The sequence below is a fragment of the Corythoichthys intestinalis genome, chromosome 5, assembly GCF_030265065.1.
Source record: "Corythoichthys intestinalis isolate RoL2023-P3 chromosome 5, ASM3026506v1, whole genome shotgun sequence".
Classification (NCBI taxonomy): Eukaryota; Metazoa; Chordata; class Actinopteri; order Syngnathiformes; family Syngnathidae; genus Corythoichthys; species Corythoichthys intestinalis.
Window position 1 is genome coordinate 34,231,098 of NC_080399.1, and position 17,355 is coordinate 34,248,452.

Consider the following 17,355-nt stretch of genomic DNA (forward strand, 5'->3'; position numbering starts at 1 on the left):
GCGCGCAGCTCTTTATAATGTCTGTCACGTGACTGTGACGCAGCCGGTAACGCGCTCGGCCAAACAGACAAGTACAGTGGGTGAATTGTGTCCAACTAAGGGTCACCACACAGGTCCCCCCAGAATTCACCCACACAGGACGCCAGGCGCAACCCGAATCAACAGTACGGAACGGAAGGGTTGCGCGGCTGGGACGTCAGTGGAAGACGACCGAACGGACAGTCAGGCGGCCGACCAGGATGCCAGACGCGAGACGCCCAAGCAGAACAGTCAGGAGGACGCCCAGGATGCCAGGCGGCGGGCGACGGAACGCGACGATCAGGCGGCCGTCCAGAACGCCAGATGCGGGACGTCCGAGCAGAACGGTCTGGAGGACGCCCATGACGAGGAGCGCGCCGTGCAGCACCCCCCAGGCGAGGCCGGAGAAGTGGACGTCGAGAGAGGCGGCACGCGTTGCTCAGCGGCGGTCGAGACGAGCGATGAGCAGCACCACCCGGTCGAGGCTGCAGACGAGGGCGACGGGCGCGGCGGCCGGAGTTGACTGGTCGAGGCCGGAGACGAGGGCGACCGGCGTGGCGGTCGGAGTCGCCCGGCCGTGGACAAGGGCGACAGGCGAGACGAACCATGTCGACCGGTCGTAGCAGGAGCAGTGGAAACGCCGAAACCAGAGACGAAGCGACGCCATCGCTGTCCACAAGCGGAGGACGAGGAGAGACGTCGGCGGCGGCGTTCGCAGGCGCTGGCCGAGGTGCAACCACGGAGACTTCCGGAGGCGCTGGCACAGCAGCGAGGTCAGCGGCAGAGGCCAGCGGTGCTGGCAGAGGACTGACCTCGGAGACTCCCGGAGGCGCAGGAGCGAGGACAGTGGCGGCGGCGTCCAGCGGCGCCGGAAGAGTGGCGACCTCGGAGACTTCCAGAGGCGCAGGTGCTGGAGCGACGTCAGCAGCGGCCAGAGACGCAGGCACAGGAATGACGTCGTGAGGAAGGCCAAGAGCAGGTGCAGTGTCGTCGAGTAGACCAGGGCCGGACGGGACGCCGTCGAGTAGACCAGGGCCGGACGGGACGCCGTCGAGTAGGCCCGAGGCGGACGGGACGCCGTCGAGTAGGCCCGAGGCGGACGGGCGTCGTCGAGTAGGCCCGAGGCGGACGGGGCGACGTCGAGTAGGCCGCAGGCGGACGGGGCGTCGTCGAGTAGGCCGCAGGCGGACGGGGCGTCGTCGAGTAGGCCGCAGGCGGGCGCACCGTCGTCGAGTAGGCCGCAGGCGGGCGCAACGGCGCCGTAGCCGGGAAAGGCAGGGACGGGCGCAGCGGCGTCGACGGAGAGCGGCGACGGAGCCGAGGCGAGCGAGAGCGGGGCCGGAGGCGAGACAGCAACTTCGGCGTCGGGAAGAGCCAGAGCAGAAGCGCGCGGCGGTGGCGCGGGTACCGGGACAGCAGTACGGCTGCGAGGAACCGGGGCGGAAGTGCCGCCATCTATGGCGGGTACCACGGGCAGCAAGGTTCGCGAGGCGGGCACCTTGGGCGCCTCTGAAGTCGATTTGTACGACGGTTCATAAAGTCTGAGGAGGTGCGCCTTGAGCCCCGTGTACTTGCCCACCTTCGGCGGATAGACCACGAAGCGCTGTGCTCTAGCCGCCGTCGAGTACCCGAGCGCGGCCACCACGTGGTAGAAGCGCATGGTGTCGTCTGAAACACCACGGAGGACGAACTGCTCCTCCGCGTTAGCGAACCACGCGGCCGCAGAAGACTCGTTGAATGTCGCCAGCTCGAAAAAGCAAGAGTCCGCCATTGCAATAGTGTTCGAAATGCCTCTGAGACTTCAGCGAGGCTCGTCGGGGTCACCAGTGAAGCGGGATGCTTTGCTAAAGAGTCTTTATTGCTCAAGTGCTGTGTCCAGCTATGTAACTCTCATGCATGCTCTCTCTGTGAACTCTCGTGTACTCTCTCTCGAGCCGGAACGCGCGCAGCTCTTTATAATGTCTGTCACGTGACTGTGACGCAGCCGGTAACGCGCTCGGCCAAACAGACAAGTACAGTGGGTGAATTGTGTCCAACTAAGGGTCACCACACTATATACTGTAAGTACTCTCCATTTACCCCCCAAAAATCCCAAGGCAAAAGTTAATATATTATTCACATACCCACACACAAGCAATAAACAAAGAGAGTGACTGCTGTCTGGACATGTGGGATTTTCACTTTTTCACATTCCCTGTCTCAACTCCCAAGGTAGTGGCATAGTGTCATGAAAAGTGCGTGCAACATGTCAGTGGCACAAAAACGGTCAGTTTTCTGTGTTTTACTTCATTTGACACCCACGCTCGTACTTACTACATACTTGCATGTGTTCTGTTGTTTGATGCTGGTTGGTGATGATTGTTGGATGCGTCGCATGTGTTTTGACCCGTGCAAAAATCAGACCTGACTTGCTTATATGTTCAGTGGGGCAAATAAGTATTTAGTCAACCACTAATTGTGCAAGTTCTCCCACTTGAAAATATTAGAGAAGCCTGTAATTGTCAACATAGGTAAACCTCAACTGTGAGAGACAGAATGTGGAAAAAAAAACAGAAAATCACATTGTTTGATTTTTAAAGAATTTATTTGCAAATCATGGTGGAAAATAAGTATTTGGTCAATACCAAAAGTTCATCTCAATACTTTGTTATGTACCCTTTGTTGGCAATAACGGAGGCCAAACATTTTCTGTAACTCTTCACAAGCTTTTCACACTCTGTTGCTGGTATTTTGGCCCATTCCTCCATTCAGATCTCCTCTAGAGCAGTGATGTTTTGGGGCTGCCGTCGGGCAACACGGACTTTCAACTCCCTCCACAGATTTTCTATGGGGTTGAGATCTGGAGACTGGCTAGGCCACTCCTTTGTTGCCCTGGCTGTGTGTTTGGGATCATTGTCATGCTGAAAGACCCAGCCACGTCGCATCTTTTATGCCCTTGCTGATGGAAGATTTTCACTCAAAATCTCTTGATACATGGCCCCATTCATTCTTTCCTTTATACAGATCAGTCGTCCTGGTCCCTTTGCAGAAAAACAGCCCCAAAGCAAGATGTTTCCACCCCCATGCTTCGCAGTGGGTATGGTGTTCTTCGAATGCAATTCAGTATTCTTTCTCCTCCAAACACGAGAACCTGTGTTTCTACCAAAAAGTTCTATTTTGGTTTCATCTGACCATAACACATTCCCCCAGTCCTCTTATGGATCATCCAAATGCTCTCTAGCGAACCACAGACGGGCCTGGACGTGTACTTTCTTCAGCAGACGGACACGTCTGGCAGTGCAGGATTTGAGTCCCTGGCGGCGCATTGTGTTACTGATAGTAGTCTTTTTTACTGTGGTCCCAGCTCTCTGTAGGTCATTCACTAGGTCCCCCCGTGTGGTTCTGGGATTTTTGCTCACCATTCTTGTTATCATTTTGACGCCACGGGGTGAGATCTTGCATGGAGCCCCAGATCGAGGGAGATTGTCAGTGGTCTTGTACAGTATGTCTTCCATTTTCTAATAATTGCTCCCACAGTTGCTTTCTTTACACCAAGTGTTTTACCTATTGCAGATTCAGTCTTCCCAGCCTGGTGCAGGTCTACAATTTTGTCTCTGGTGTCCTTCGACAACTCTTTGGTCTTGGCCATAGTGGAGTTTGGAGTGTGACTGACTGAGGTTATGGACAGGTGTCTTTTATACCGATAATGAGTTAAAACAGGTGCCATTAATACAGGTAACGAGTGGAGTCTCGTTAGACCTCGTTAGAAGTTAGACCTCTTTGACAGCCAGAAATCTTGCTTACTTGTAGGTGACCAAATACTTATTTTCCACTCTAATTTGAAAACCAATTCTTTAAAAATCAAACAATGTGATTTTCTGTTTTTTTTCCACATTCTGTCTCTCATGGTTGAGGGTTACCCATGTTGACAATTACAGGTCTCTCTATTCTTTTTAAGTAGGAGAACTTGCACAATTGGTGGTTGACTAAATACTTATTTGCCCCACTGTATGTCAAACAAAAACCAGACCCAGGCCGGGTGGTTAATAGGCTAAATCTTTATTTTGCTACTCCAGTTTGATTGGTTTACCTTTATGTTAATGCAAAGAAAAATCTAATTGCACAGAATAATGATAAAGTGAGATAGCTTTCTATCTGGATATTTTATTATTATTTTATTTTTTATCTGGACTAACTATCAATCTATCTCACAAAGATCTGGCATTCGAACAACGGTTTGCAGACTTTGGATATCCAGTTTTTGGTGCATTTAAGGAGAAAATATCCTTAAAACAGCAAACGTCTGCCAAACAACCCTAAAAGTAGGTGGCAGAAAACTAAAACTACAGCTGGACTTCCACTAAACCAGGAGCAGAAACTTCCCAAGGCAAGCTATCAACCAAGGTGATTACCATATTACTGGCCTCATAAATACATCCAACCCGATAAACATCGTCCCAGCTGTAAACAGTAGCCAATAAAAGAGAAGGTGCATCTATCCAACTTGAGCCCAAGTGAGGCAACTTCACTTGACCCGTGGCTGCCACTGACAGCAATAGACGTCCATCACTGTTACTGACAATGAAACAAAATCATTCACTTCCAGCCTTCCAAGTTCAAATAAGTTAAAGGTGAAGTATCTTGTGTCACAGAGGTAACATTTTAGAGCCTCCCGAGTGAGCAGAGGCAATTTGCTCGGGTCCCCGATGGCAGATGTCGTCCGCCGTCCACGTGCAGGGTGACCGTGAGCGCACCTCAGAGCAGATGTCACTTTTTAGAACATCCTGGCACAAATGCTGGATTGCATCATTAGAGCTGATTTAAATGCCCTCCTTGCGTCTAAATCCCTACCATTTCATATTATCGTTTTACAACCAATGTTGATTGTAGCTTTTATGACGTCAGCTCGCATACATCTTAGCTGCTAGTGAGCAGTTGTGAGTTGTGGCTATTTAAAGCTGCAAAGTGTTATGGATGATCATTTGTAGACTTTTGTTTATGTGCCGCATTGTCGAGTCAGAATATTAAGGACCAGCTCTTATAATATCAACACAGACAGGCCAATATGCAAAAATCTGTCTTCAAACTGCCGTCGACCTCGATGAAAGCATCTGCTGCTTGTGTAAGTGCACAGGTGGCCTCTTCCAGATTGTGCAAAGGAACGGCTGGCAGTGAATGATCATGCCACAGTCACATTAAAAGCGATACATGTCCAAACCATTTAAAACCAGGGCGAATGATCACGTTTCGGTGTTATTGAAGAATTGGACGTCCATAGCTGTCAGTGGCAGCCAATGAGATAACCTTCACTGCTGACTTAAGGACATGCAATTGATTGTTTTGAGTCTTTGTGATTACAGTTGGGTTGCCACGATTAATCAATTAATCGACAATCAAATTAATCGTCGTCTATTTTGATGGTCGATAAATGATTTGGACATTAGACATATTGTTGACCTGGAATTTGTCCATGTCTTCTTTTTTGAGCCTCCTAATAGTACATATTCTCTTATGTTTTAGTTTTAGTTTAAAAAAAAAAAAAACTTTTAAATTAAAAAAGACTAACACAAAAAAGTAGATATTCATTTAGTTTTTTTTTTAAAGAAAAGACAAAAAATTAAAAATAGTCAATATACTTTTTCTTTCCTTGAAAGAAAGAAAGAAAATCACTAAATATTATTTCAGTAATGTTTGACCTTAAGTATCTTTTTTGGCATTGTAAAAGAAGGCAGGAAGCCATACATAGCTTCACATTTTAATGAACATTAAACTTCAAGTGAGGATAAGAATCCAACAGACCATATTTCTGCAGAATAATTGTCATCTAAAAGCATTTCAATGCCCTGGTGTGATGTTGTTTATGCTTCTACGTGAGCACAAGATGCTGTCGGATGACTACTTAGATGTGAGCTAAAATTATTTTGCCATCGATTTTAATCGGGCACTCAGTAGTCACTGAGAATCCAAGTCAGCTTGGCACATGCAGGACTAGCTTTCTAACAAGGAAATGTCCAAGTATAGTATCAGGTGACAAACCATGCTTTCCAAAACCTAACTGTACCTGTTAGTCATTTCACTATGGAGAATGATAAACAACGTCTTAGGGATTTTGCAAAGACTATTATGCAAGTATTTTGATCATGGAGTTTAAAATGTTTAAATTGCAATTTTCCCAGTGTTTCTCCAAAATGATAACTCGTTCCAAATAACAAAAGTGAGGCATTTAAAGTAAGGTATTTCATAGATTTCATAATGATATTGATCCACATCAAGAGGAGTTATTCTCAAACAGCAATCTAACGCCGGATTTAGGTTGAAAAAGTATGAAAGCTGTACTGTATACAAACAGGAAGGATTTTTTCAGGAGGGATTTGTTCGAGGATTCAAGGCAATTACCGTATTGGCCCAAATACTGTATAAGACGGTGTTTTTTGCATTGAAATAAGACTGAAAAAGAGGGGGTCGACTTATATTCACGGTCTAGACATCATACCCATTCACAGCGCTAGATGGCGCCAGATATCATTGAAGCGATGTTCTGTCATGGCAGATCTCAGCTACTTTCCCTATTCATGACGCTAGATGGCGCAAGATATAATTGAAGCGATGTTCTGTCATGACAGGTCTCAGCTACTCTCAAGTTTGACCAATTTTTAACCAGTTTGCATTATTTTATTGCAATGTTTTTCCTTATTCAGATTAGTTTCAATAATACAGTTACAGTTAGACTTCACCTTGATGGTTAATGCAGTTATTGCAATTTTGTTGTTTTATCACAATAGATTGGTTTATTTACATTTCAAAAACCAGAAGCCATTCATTTTACAAATGTGATTGCACTTTAGTTTACATATTTAAATGTTCAGATATTAAGATTTGAATGAGGCAAAATAACATTTTTTCTCTCAAATATATTGTTATAATCATTTGTTTCGGATGTACTGTACGGTAATTATTTTCTGTATAAAAATTAATTTGGAGTTCAAAAAGTCTTTTTTCAAACTTGAGTCTTGAAAAAGAAGGGGTCGTCTTATAATCAGGGCCGTCTTATATTCTTGCTAATACGGTATTACATTTTTTGTACCATGCATGCATTTTTAAACGTTGTGAAAAAAAAATCAATGGGAGAAATTAGCCGCTACGGCATTGGCATCGTAGTTTGCAATATTTACATAAAATAAATGCTTACTGCAGGATTTTTTAGATTTTAACCAAGAATCGAGTATAATATCTATAAAGAACTCAGGGATTTAAGGATTTGTTCACAAGAGTTTTCAACAGAAAAAGCTCTTTGTTTTCATAAGGCGGCCGCAGCACATTCGACATATTTACGTAAAATAAAATGCTAACTGCCCGTTTTTTGGGGGGCTTTTAGCCAAGAATCAAGACTGTTTTACGTGCATATCTATAAAGAATTGAGGGATTTAAGCATTTATTGACAAGAATTTCAACGTAAAAAGCTCTTTGTTGTGGTAAGGCGGCGCCACAGTGACTTAAAGACAAGCAGCACATTTGACATATTTACGTAAAATAAAATGCTAACTGCCTGTTTTTTTTTTTTTGCTTTTAACCAAGAATCAAGACTGTTTTACGTCCACATCTATAAAGAATTGAGGGATTTACGCATTTATTCACAGGAATTTTCTACGTAAAAAGCTCTTTGTGTTTCCACTCGGTCAGCTTTGACGGAGATAGGCCCCCTATTAATCTGCCCAGCACCCCGTCAATGTCAAAGTTGAAAGTCTAATGTTTATTTACACAATGCAAGTAAGGTTTTGTATGGCAAAGCATTTTACATTTGACTGCATGAGTGACTTTACCAGCCTGTGACAAAAGCTTTTTAAATGTCAAACTGCTTTTATATGACGGAAAGCAAAAAACTGACCGACCTTTAAGCACATTATGCCTTTAAGTGCTCTTCAGTTCAAACCTAACTTTAGAGTCATGGACGAAATTATTGGCACCCCTGGATTTTTTTTTTTTACAGAAAATACAGCATTACTCACAGATATTAATGCAATTACAAATGTTTTCAGTATGGATGTACATTGGAAAAACAAAAAAAGCTGAAGAGAAAAGCCAAAATGTACAAAATTTTATTAATTACAATAAAAAAATAAAATAAATAAAAAACGGCTGGACAAAATTGTTGGCACCCTCAACTCAGTATATGTAATAATACCAGTGCCCAGTGGCAGAAAAAAGAATGAGGCCTACAAAGTAAAGAACACAGTGCCTATAGTTAAACATGGTGGAGGTCCAATGATGTTTTGGGGTTGTTTTGCTGCCTTTGGCCCTGGGTACCTTAACAGTGTGCAAGGAGACATGAAATATGAAGACTATCCAAATGTTTTGGGCCGCAATGTAGGGTGTAGTGTCAGAAAATTGGGTCTGCGTCAGAGGTCATGCATGACCCAACAGGACAACGACCCAAATGACACCTGAAATAGCACCAAGAAATGGTTGGAGACAAAGCGCTGGAGAATTCTGAGGTGGCCATTGATGAGTCTTGATCTAAATCACATTGAACAGTATGGAAAGATCTCAAAATTCCTGTTGCAAGAAGGCACCCTTTAAATCTGAGACCTGGAACAGTTCGCAAAAGAAGAGTGATCCAAAATTCCATCTGAGAGGTGCACAAAAATTGTTGATGGTTATAGGAAGCGATTGCTTGCTTATTTCTTCTAAAGGATGCACAACCAAATATTGAGTTGAGGGTGCCAACATTTTTGTCCAGCCCATTTTTTGCATTCTGTGTAAAATTGTTTACATTTTGGCTTTTCTCTTCAGCTTTTTGTGTTTTTCCAATGCACATCCAAGAAATAAACACATTCTTACTGAAAACATTTGGAATTTCATTCATTTCTGTGAGAAATGCTGTATTTTCTGAAAAAATTGCCAATAATTTCGTTCATGACTGTATATGGGATCTGCGTTTAGGATTTTCTGTCATTCTTTACAGAATACTGTATCTCCAATGGAGATCCTTTTCAGATCATTTTCCCCTGAAATATTGTCCTTAAAGTTCACGAAGCATCAAAAATAAAGTAATTGCACTCTTAGAAGACTTTGTAATCAGGAAAATTAGGGTTGGCTACCGAAAACCAGGATCAATTTGGTAGTTTCCGAAGCAACCGGAGATAACCGGACTGAATAAAAGCAATCATTTTAGTGCCTGATTTAAAAAATAAATAAATACATTTTAACCCTGCTTCCTTGCTCTATAAATTACATTTTACATTACATTTGAACCCTTTCAGGGCGCGCTGTCACTACAGCGAACGGCTATTCTAAAGTAGACCATTAAGACCAGACATGTCCAAAGTCCGGCCCGGGGGCCATATGCGGCCCATGGTCAAATTTCATCTGGCCCCCAGCCTCTGTCATAAAATCAGTAACATCTGGCCTGCACACAGACTTAATAAATTGGTCAGCTGCACTGCTACCAGCATATGAATTAGCTTACACACTAAATACTGCTCCTCATTTACCAACTAAAAGGCAGCAGCACTCCAAGCAACATTACCCCATGTGACCCCTTACTTCCAATTTTCTAACATGGCGACTATCAACAAAAAAAAGAAAGTCCACTGCGACGACCGACGCTTGAAGGGTAGGTGGAAATTGGAGTATTTCTTCACTAAAATAGGCAACAACTGTGTCTGCCTCATTTGCAAAGAGACAGTCGTTGTTCTTAAAGAGTTCAATGTAAGGCAATATTACCAAACAAGAAACGCTGACATGTACGACAAGATTACAGGAATGATCCGCAGCGAGAAATTGAAGCAATTTGAAGCTAGTTTAATTTCACAGCAGCAGTATTTCGCATGAGCCCGAGTTAAAAGAGAACACCACAAAGGGTAGTTGCGAGATTGATGAAATTATTAATTTTATGAAAATAATACAGCAAGTGTGACACAAAAAATGGCTTGCTAAAATGTCCTTAAATATATTGTTCTACGTAAAAGACGTCAGCCAAGGTCGGCCCCCCACATTTTTTCCACACCACATCTGGCCCCCTTTGCAAAAGGTTTGGACACCCCTGATTAAGACCATTGACCCTTTATAGGGAGAGTGACTATATTTGGTCATTATAAAAATGAAAAAAAAAAAAAAAAAGAAAAATAAAAATGAACAATTATTATACACTTTTAAATTACTAGTCATTGTTTTGTTTTTTTTAAATTATTTATTTAGCTATAACTTTATAAATTAATACAATGTGTAAAAAATAGCTAATAATGAAATCAAAATGAATAAAAAAGAGACACATTCTGGTAACAGCCCAAAGTAACGATAGACGTCGAATTTAATCAAACTGGGAGGAATGGCTGTGAATACTCATCTTTCAGTGCCATTGACGGTGCTAGACTTCCAATTGATTTTCACTGGGAGCTGCTAATGAACCAATATTCTTTTACCGCTCTCAGTCAAAAAAGCTGGACGTCTACCACAGTCTATGGCAGTCAATGAGTTAAATAAGTGCCCTGTAAAAGTTTTTTTTTTTAAATTCACGTATTAATGTATAAAAAGTACCGAGGATTAACCGGTATCGGATAAACCCTAATGAAAATATCTTCGTGGGTTTAGAGTTGAAAACTAATGGGCAAATTTTAGCTTCCAGGTTTTTAGCACACTTTTGAAAAGCTTTTATTTTTACAGAAGCAAACTGTACAGCAGCATCCTGTAAAAATGAATTGGATAAGCATAGGACATGAAACATTAAAAAAAAAAAAAAAAAAAGTCATTTGTTCCTACGTAATTTACAGCGATGAGCTCAGGATTATGCTGTCCCACGGGCTTTTGTTGCACTGATTGGATTGTGCATAAAGGTCAGGCATTTTTTGAACACAGCATGCAAAATGTGCTCATACATCATGCAATCACATACTTTAAATGAAACTAACGTCCTATCCCAAGAGAGCCCAAAACCTCTAACCCTGCACAACCCTTCATGTTTGAGTTCAAGTTGATATGTTAAAAAAAAAAAAAAAAAAAAAGTACAAAGCAGCAGAAGAAAACTCTCAAGCAAAGAACGCGCACTGGCCACACTTGCAACCCACCTTTCTGCTGCTTGAAGGACTGGATGGAGCCTGAGTGGTGCACCATTGCGGCGATCTAGTGTTTTCCAGCGTGATGAAATTCCTCAAGTCGAATAGCAAATTGGCCGCGTGCGTGTCAAACTAAGATGGGGCGGTGTTAGGTGCTCTCTCGGGTTCCATCCTGTCTAAAGAGCCCCCGAGCTCGGACGATCCGCAAAGCGCAACGACACCTGTCTCAGCTCCGCATGTCCCCCCTCCCTCCCTCTCTCCCTCGGCTACAGGCGAACTATCCGCGGCTGTTGTCATGGTGACGCGAAGGGGGAGGAGGATAGAGGTGAAAGAGTGGTGGCAGGGTGGGGGTACGGGGATTTACACGTCGCCACCTCCGCTCCCCCAATAACAGACTCCGGATAAACTGCGGGAAACTCGTGCGAGTCGCAATTCTCAAATAAAGCAACAATTACAAGTATTGATCCACGCATCGATCGATCACAGACTTTTAGCCACACAGACAGAAGGCAGCTTGACCCTCACCGCAGACCTCAGAATAATGAACATAACAAAATTACAGATAAAAAGCGTCATGAAAATGGACCAATGAAAATCATACTGTACTTGTCATTTGAATTTTGCAGTTATTAAAAAAAAAAAAAAAAAAAAAAATAGTGAGTTTACTTTAAAAAAAAAAATTTTTTTTTTAAGTTGAAAATTTGAGTTTACCTAATTAGATTTACTTATTTTTTTGAGACTGCTTAAAGGGACGGGCTCAAGATCTCAATTGCTTTATGAATACTTCTCTGTAAAATTAAACTCACAAATCATTTTATCATTCATTGAGTAAATTCATCTTTTAATGATATATCATTAAAAGACAGAGTAAAGTTGACATACCTACTGATTTACAGAACTTGCTCTTAGATAAAAAAAAAAAAACAGCAACATCCGAACGACAAAAACGAAACGAAACGGGAAAAAAATCTAACCACTCATATATCAAGGCACAGAGGCAATGATAATAGGCCCTTGCACAAAAAATATCACACTGTCCTAAAGCTGCTGAGTCTTCACCGGTCTCAAAAAAACAAAACAAAAAAAACCCTTCTGTATTCCTAATGCAGTGTTTACAAGGATTGTCCAGACCAGAGGTGCCCAATCCCGGTCCTCGAGAGCCCCTATCCAGCATGTTTTCCATGTCTCTCTCCTCTAACACACCTGAATCAACTAATCAGGGTGTTATCAGGCTGCTGCAGAGCTTGCTGATGAGCTGATCATTTGATTCAGGTGTGTTAAAGGAGGGAGACATGGAAAACAAGCTGGATAGGGGCTCTCGAGGACCGGGATTGGGCACCCCTGGTCCAGACTAACCATCAAAGATGTAGGCGACTTTGTAAAACCTCATTTCGCGCTAGAGCAGCAATTCAGAGAAGATTTTAAAGATGTACACTTCCTCTTACCTACTCGGATATTATTACATATGCAGTATATTTTTTCTGAACGTTGTACTTACACTCGATATGGGATAACAACGATCCTGCTTGGTGATATGTTTGCTGTAATTATTGTACTAATGTGCTTAGAACATTTCCAGTTATTTAAAGGGACAGACAACACATAGTATATTTGACCTTCATGTAAAAGACAGTTGCTCAAATGATTCAATTATGTGACTGGTGAATGTTTTAGAACTATGAAAAGGGACAAACTATATTAAAAGGAAAAAAATGACTGCGCTTACAAGTGCAGCCATTTTTTGAGCTCCTTATACCCAGCACATACAAACTGAATGATCGAGCACAGGTGCATGAATTAATGGGTATTAATGATGTCACGAAGAAGGGCGGGCTATCTGGGATAATCGCATTTGATTGGCTAAAATAGTATAAGCATTGATAGCACATTTGCTCCCATGTCTGGTGGCCACGTCCTGGAAATACTGGCATGTATTTACTTTTTTTCTGTAGTATTACTCATTCGAAATAGAAATGATGTGTTTTATCATTAAATAAGATTTTTTTCTGCTGGGTTGTGCATGATAAAGGTGATGTGTGTGCCTTAAGTGAAACATACAGTATGTACAATTATATAATATGTGTAAGATATGTTTGGTTTCTGTGCCAAATGAACAGGTTATCAGCATCAGGTCCATAAAAAAAAAAAGAATGATAAAAAGATCAGTGTAAATTATGTAAATGCAGGGCATTTTCACATTACTGTAGTTTCATCCCCATTCTTTTTAATTTGGTTTCATAGGTGGGCGTTGTTTCTGAGCCAATATTTGCTATCCAAATAAGATTTGATGATGTTTATTTTCAGTTTTTGGGTTTCTTTCTTTATCTTGTCTTTCTTTAACTTGACTATTTGAGTTTTTAAGTTGATGTAATCATGCCCAATGGGGTACACATAAGCAGCTTATGTCACAGAGCAAACTAGTAGTGGAATGTAACAATGTAAAAGTACTTTGTTACTGTGCTTAAGTACATTTTTGTATATTTGTACTTTACTTGAGTACAAATATGAAGTGGTACTTTTTACTTTCACTTCACTATATTTTACAGCATGTATCTGTACTTTTACTCAACTACTTTTCAAATTTTCACCTGCTTTACACGTTACTTTTGTCCCCCCTTTATCAATTGATAGTTTCGTTGGTGCAATCGATAAGCCCTGTGCAACTCCACTGTAATTGAGCACGAGATGGCGGCAACACAAGTACAAGCAAGATAAGGCGGTTGAACTATTGACTAATAAAGCCCACCTCAATCTTGTACACTAGGTGGCGGTATGCACCTGATAGTTGCTTGCAATCTGCCATTAAGCTAAATTGTTTTCGTTTTTTATTACGCTTCTGTTTACGGTGCAGTCAATTTTGTTGTTTTTTCCATTCTGCAAAGTTTTTAAATAAAACTGAGCGGCCAATTAATATTCTGGTTGTTTCTTTGAATATTGACTCAGATCTCTGTATGTATGCGTATATACAGTGGGGAGAACAAGTATTTGATACACTCCCAATGGGTTTTCCCATTGTCAGTGTATCAAATATTTGTTCTCCCCACTGTATGTCATGCCTTGAGTTGAGTCTTGTTAGGATTTTTCCCTAGTGTTTCTTGTCCATGTGATTACCAATTGATTTCACCTGTTGTGGCCTGCTCCTTGGGTTTTGATCAATCCGCTGGCTCTTGTATCAACAACCTGTATCTTATTGTCTTGTTAATCCATGTCTGTATTTAAGTTCCCCATGTGCTGTCTGTTCTGGTTCTGTCACGACGCTTGGGCATGGTAGACCCAAAACCAGGGAAAACAACAAAGGAGGTGAACTCAGAAACGGTTTATTGTTAGTTAACCAAAAAACAAACTACACACAAAAGCAGGGGGGATTAAACAAGACCAGGAATTGTAATTTACTTGGGAATATCAACACGAGGGCTTTGACAGGACATCGATAACACTGGGGTAGACAATGACCAAACAAGAACAGACAGTTGGGCTCACACTAAGACGGCTAAAACGGTGACAAAATTAATCCCCTCCCCCCAAAAAAATTCTTGCCACGGAATTTTCCCTGTTGCCGGTAATGAAGACAAATAGATATCCAACAGATGCTCAACACTCGAACCCCAGTGATAAAGAAACACCAAGTGGTTCGATGTCATTCTGACCTGATTAATCTGCTTTGGCATTGCAAACTCCAGGCAAGAACACTAACAATCAATAGACACACTGCTGCAGGCCAGTCTTTCTCAGAGACTAATTGTTCTACATGTGTCACCAAAACAACTACTTATGTCCTCTAGTCAAGCTGCAAACCAGATATTTAAACTGACGCCTTAATTTTACCCTAATCCTCTAAAGGCAAGTTGGAGGACACAAGAGCGTGATTATTTCTGTGCTGATCGATGTGCTGCAATATGCAGAATATTATGATGATTAAACACGGTCATTACTTCTCAAATGTGCAGGACTGGGAAAAAAACATCCTTTTTTGAGTGTTCCACCTCTCCACAGTTAAATCTTCAGCAAGCAAGGTTAAACGGTCAGTCAAAACCCAAAAGCCTCAGACGCAGACAACGTGATCTTGACTATAGAACACAGTCAAACCATTAAGTTTTATTTAGCAGAAAAGGCAGACAGGTGCCATATGCAAATACCATCTGCTTTCCTCCCCACTCCACTAAAATGGAGGGATGGCGACTGAAGCACACGTTGCAACACTCATTGAAAACTTGAATACAACAGCGTTTCTTGTGCAGAGCTGCTTGATAAATAATCAAGGAGCTCTTAAAGGGTCAGCTCTATTTCAAATTTCATCGCTCGCTTCCCTGCATGTTGAGATGTAGGTCAGATGACAGCACTGCAGAGGCAGAAAGGGTTTAACACGGCTAAACACTGCCATCCTGAGGTTCATTTTGTGACTGCAACCTTTATGTACTAACTATACCGAATATAAAAAGTCTGAACACCCCTGTGAAAAAGTCTTGAGTTTTTTGTGACGTATAAAATGTCAATTTACCAGTGGTCTGGTTGCTTTGGGTGTCTCCTGAGTGAGTCTGGCCAGGCGATGAACTCCAAGAGGCTGAGTGGCTGAGAGGGGAGCTGATGGGAACGTTGCCGTGGGATGTGAAGGAGTGGCAGGCCCAGTTGCCCAGCAGGGGCACTGACATGCAACTGTATTGATGACATGATACTCCTGCAAGACAAGAACACGTTATTAACTCTTTGGCTGCCGTTGATGGCGATAGACATCCGATCCATTCTGACTGGGAGGTAGCTCTAACAGTCAGAATAGATTGGATGTCTATTTTCGTCAGTGGGTGTTTTTTATATAAATGTTGATGGGTGTAACAATTAACTGATCTGGATCAATATATCGATTGGTTAAGCACAATCAAATAAAAATCGATCCAAACGCACATTATACATGTTATTATGGCTAATGAAAGTTTTCAGTATCGTTTATCAAGTGAGCAGAAGAGATAATGAAGTGATACATAGTCTGTGAATACTACACATACCAGGGCTGTGGATGAGTAAACTCATTGGGCTGACCACTGCCAGCCCCACCATGTCAAAACGGATTGGACGGCAATGAAACATTACTATACTTTTCCACTAAGAAATTATATAAATTAGAAAATAAAATATATAGATAAAATAAATAAATTTATATATACAGTGGGGCAAATAAGTATTTAGTCAACCACTAATTGTGCAAGTTCTCCCACTTGAAAGTATTAGAGACGCCTGTAATTGTCAACATGGGTAAACCTCAACCATGAGAGACAGAATGTGGGGAAAAAGGAAACAGAAAATCACATTGTTTGATTTTTAAAGAATTTATTTGCAAATCATGGTGGAAAATAAGTATTTTGTCAATACCAAAAGTTCATCTCAATACTTTGTTATGTACCCTTTGTTGGCAATAACGGAGGCCAAACGTTTTCTGTAACTCTTCACAAGCTTTTCACACACTGTTGCTGGTATTTTGGCCCATTCCTCCATGCAGATCTCCTCTAGAGCAGTGATGTTTTGGGGCTGTTGTTGGGCAACACGGACTTTCAACTCCCTCCACAGATTTTCTATGGGGTTGAGATCTGGAGACTGGCTAGGCCACTCCAGGACCTTATGTATATGTTATGTATATATATATATATATATATATATATATATATATATATATATATATATATATATATATATATATATATATATACAGTGCCTTGCAAAAGTATTCGGCCCCCTTGAACCTTGCAACCTTTCGCCACATTTCAGTTTTCAAACATAAAGATATAAAATTCTAATTTTTTGTCAAGAATCAACAACAAGTGGGACACAATCGTGAAGCGGAACAAAATTTATTGGATAATTTAAACTTTTTTAACAAATAAAAAACTGAAAAGTGGGGCGTGCAATATTATTCGGCCCCCTTGCGTTAATACTTTGTAGCGCCACCTTTTGCTCCAATTACAGCTGCAAGTCGCTTGGGGTATGTTTCTAGCAGTTTTGCACATGGAGAGACTGACATTCTTGCCCATTCTTCCTTGCAAAACAGCTCGAGCTCAGTGAGGTTGGATGGAGAGTGTTTGTGAACAGCAGTCTTCAGCTCTTTCCACAGATTCTCAATTGGATTCAGGTCTGGACTTTGACTTGGCCATTCTAACACCTGGATACGTTTATTTTTGAACCATTCCATTGTAGATTTGGCTTTATGTTTTGGATCATTGTCCTGTTGGAAGATAAATCTCCGTCCCAGTCTCAGGTCTTGTGCAGATACCAACAGGTTTTCTTCGTGAATGTTCCTGTATTTGGCTGCATCCATCTT

At 41.9% G+C, this 17,355-nt stretch overlaps 1 protein-coding gene across 1 annotated transcript in view; it reads right to left on the reverse strand.

Annotated features, from left to right (window-relative positions):
- The window catches only part of ano3 (anoctamin 3), a 103,693-nt gene that overhangs the window by 82,498 nt on the left and 3,840 nt on the right, over positions 1–17,355 (reverse strand). Inside the window, exon 2 of the mRNA XM_057836987.1 lies at positions 15,547–15,723. Within this exon, the coding sequence (XP_057692970.1) occupies positions 15,547–15,723 (177 nt within the window). The remainder of the gene's footprint in view (positions 1–15,546; positions 15,724–17,355) is intronic.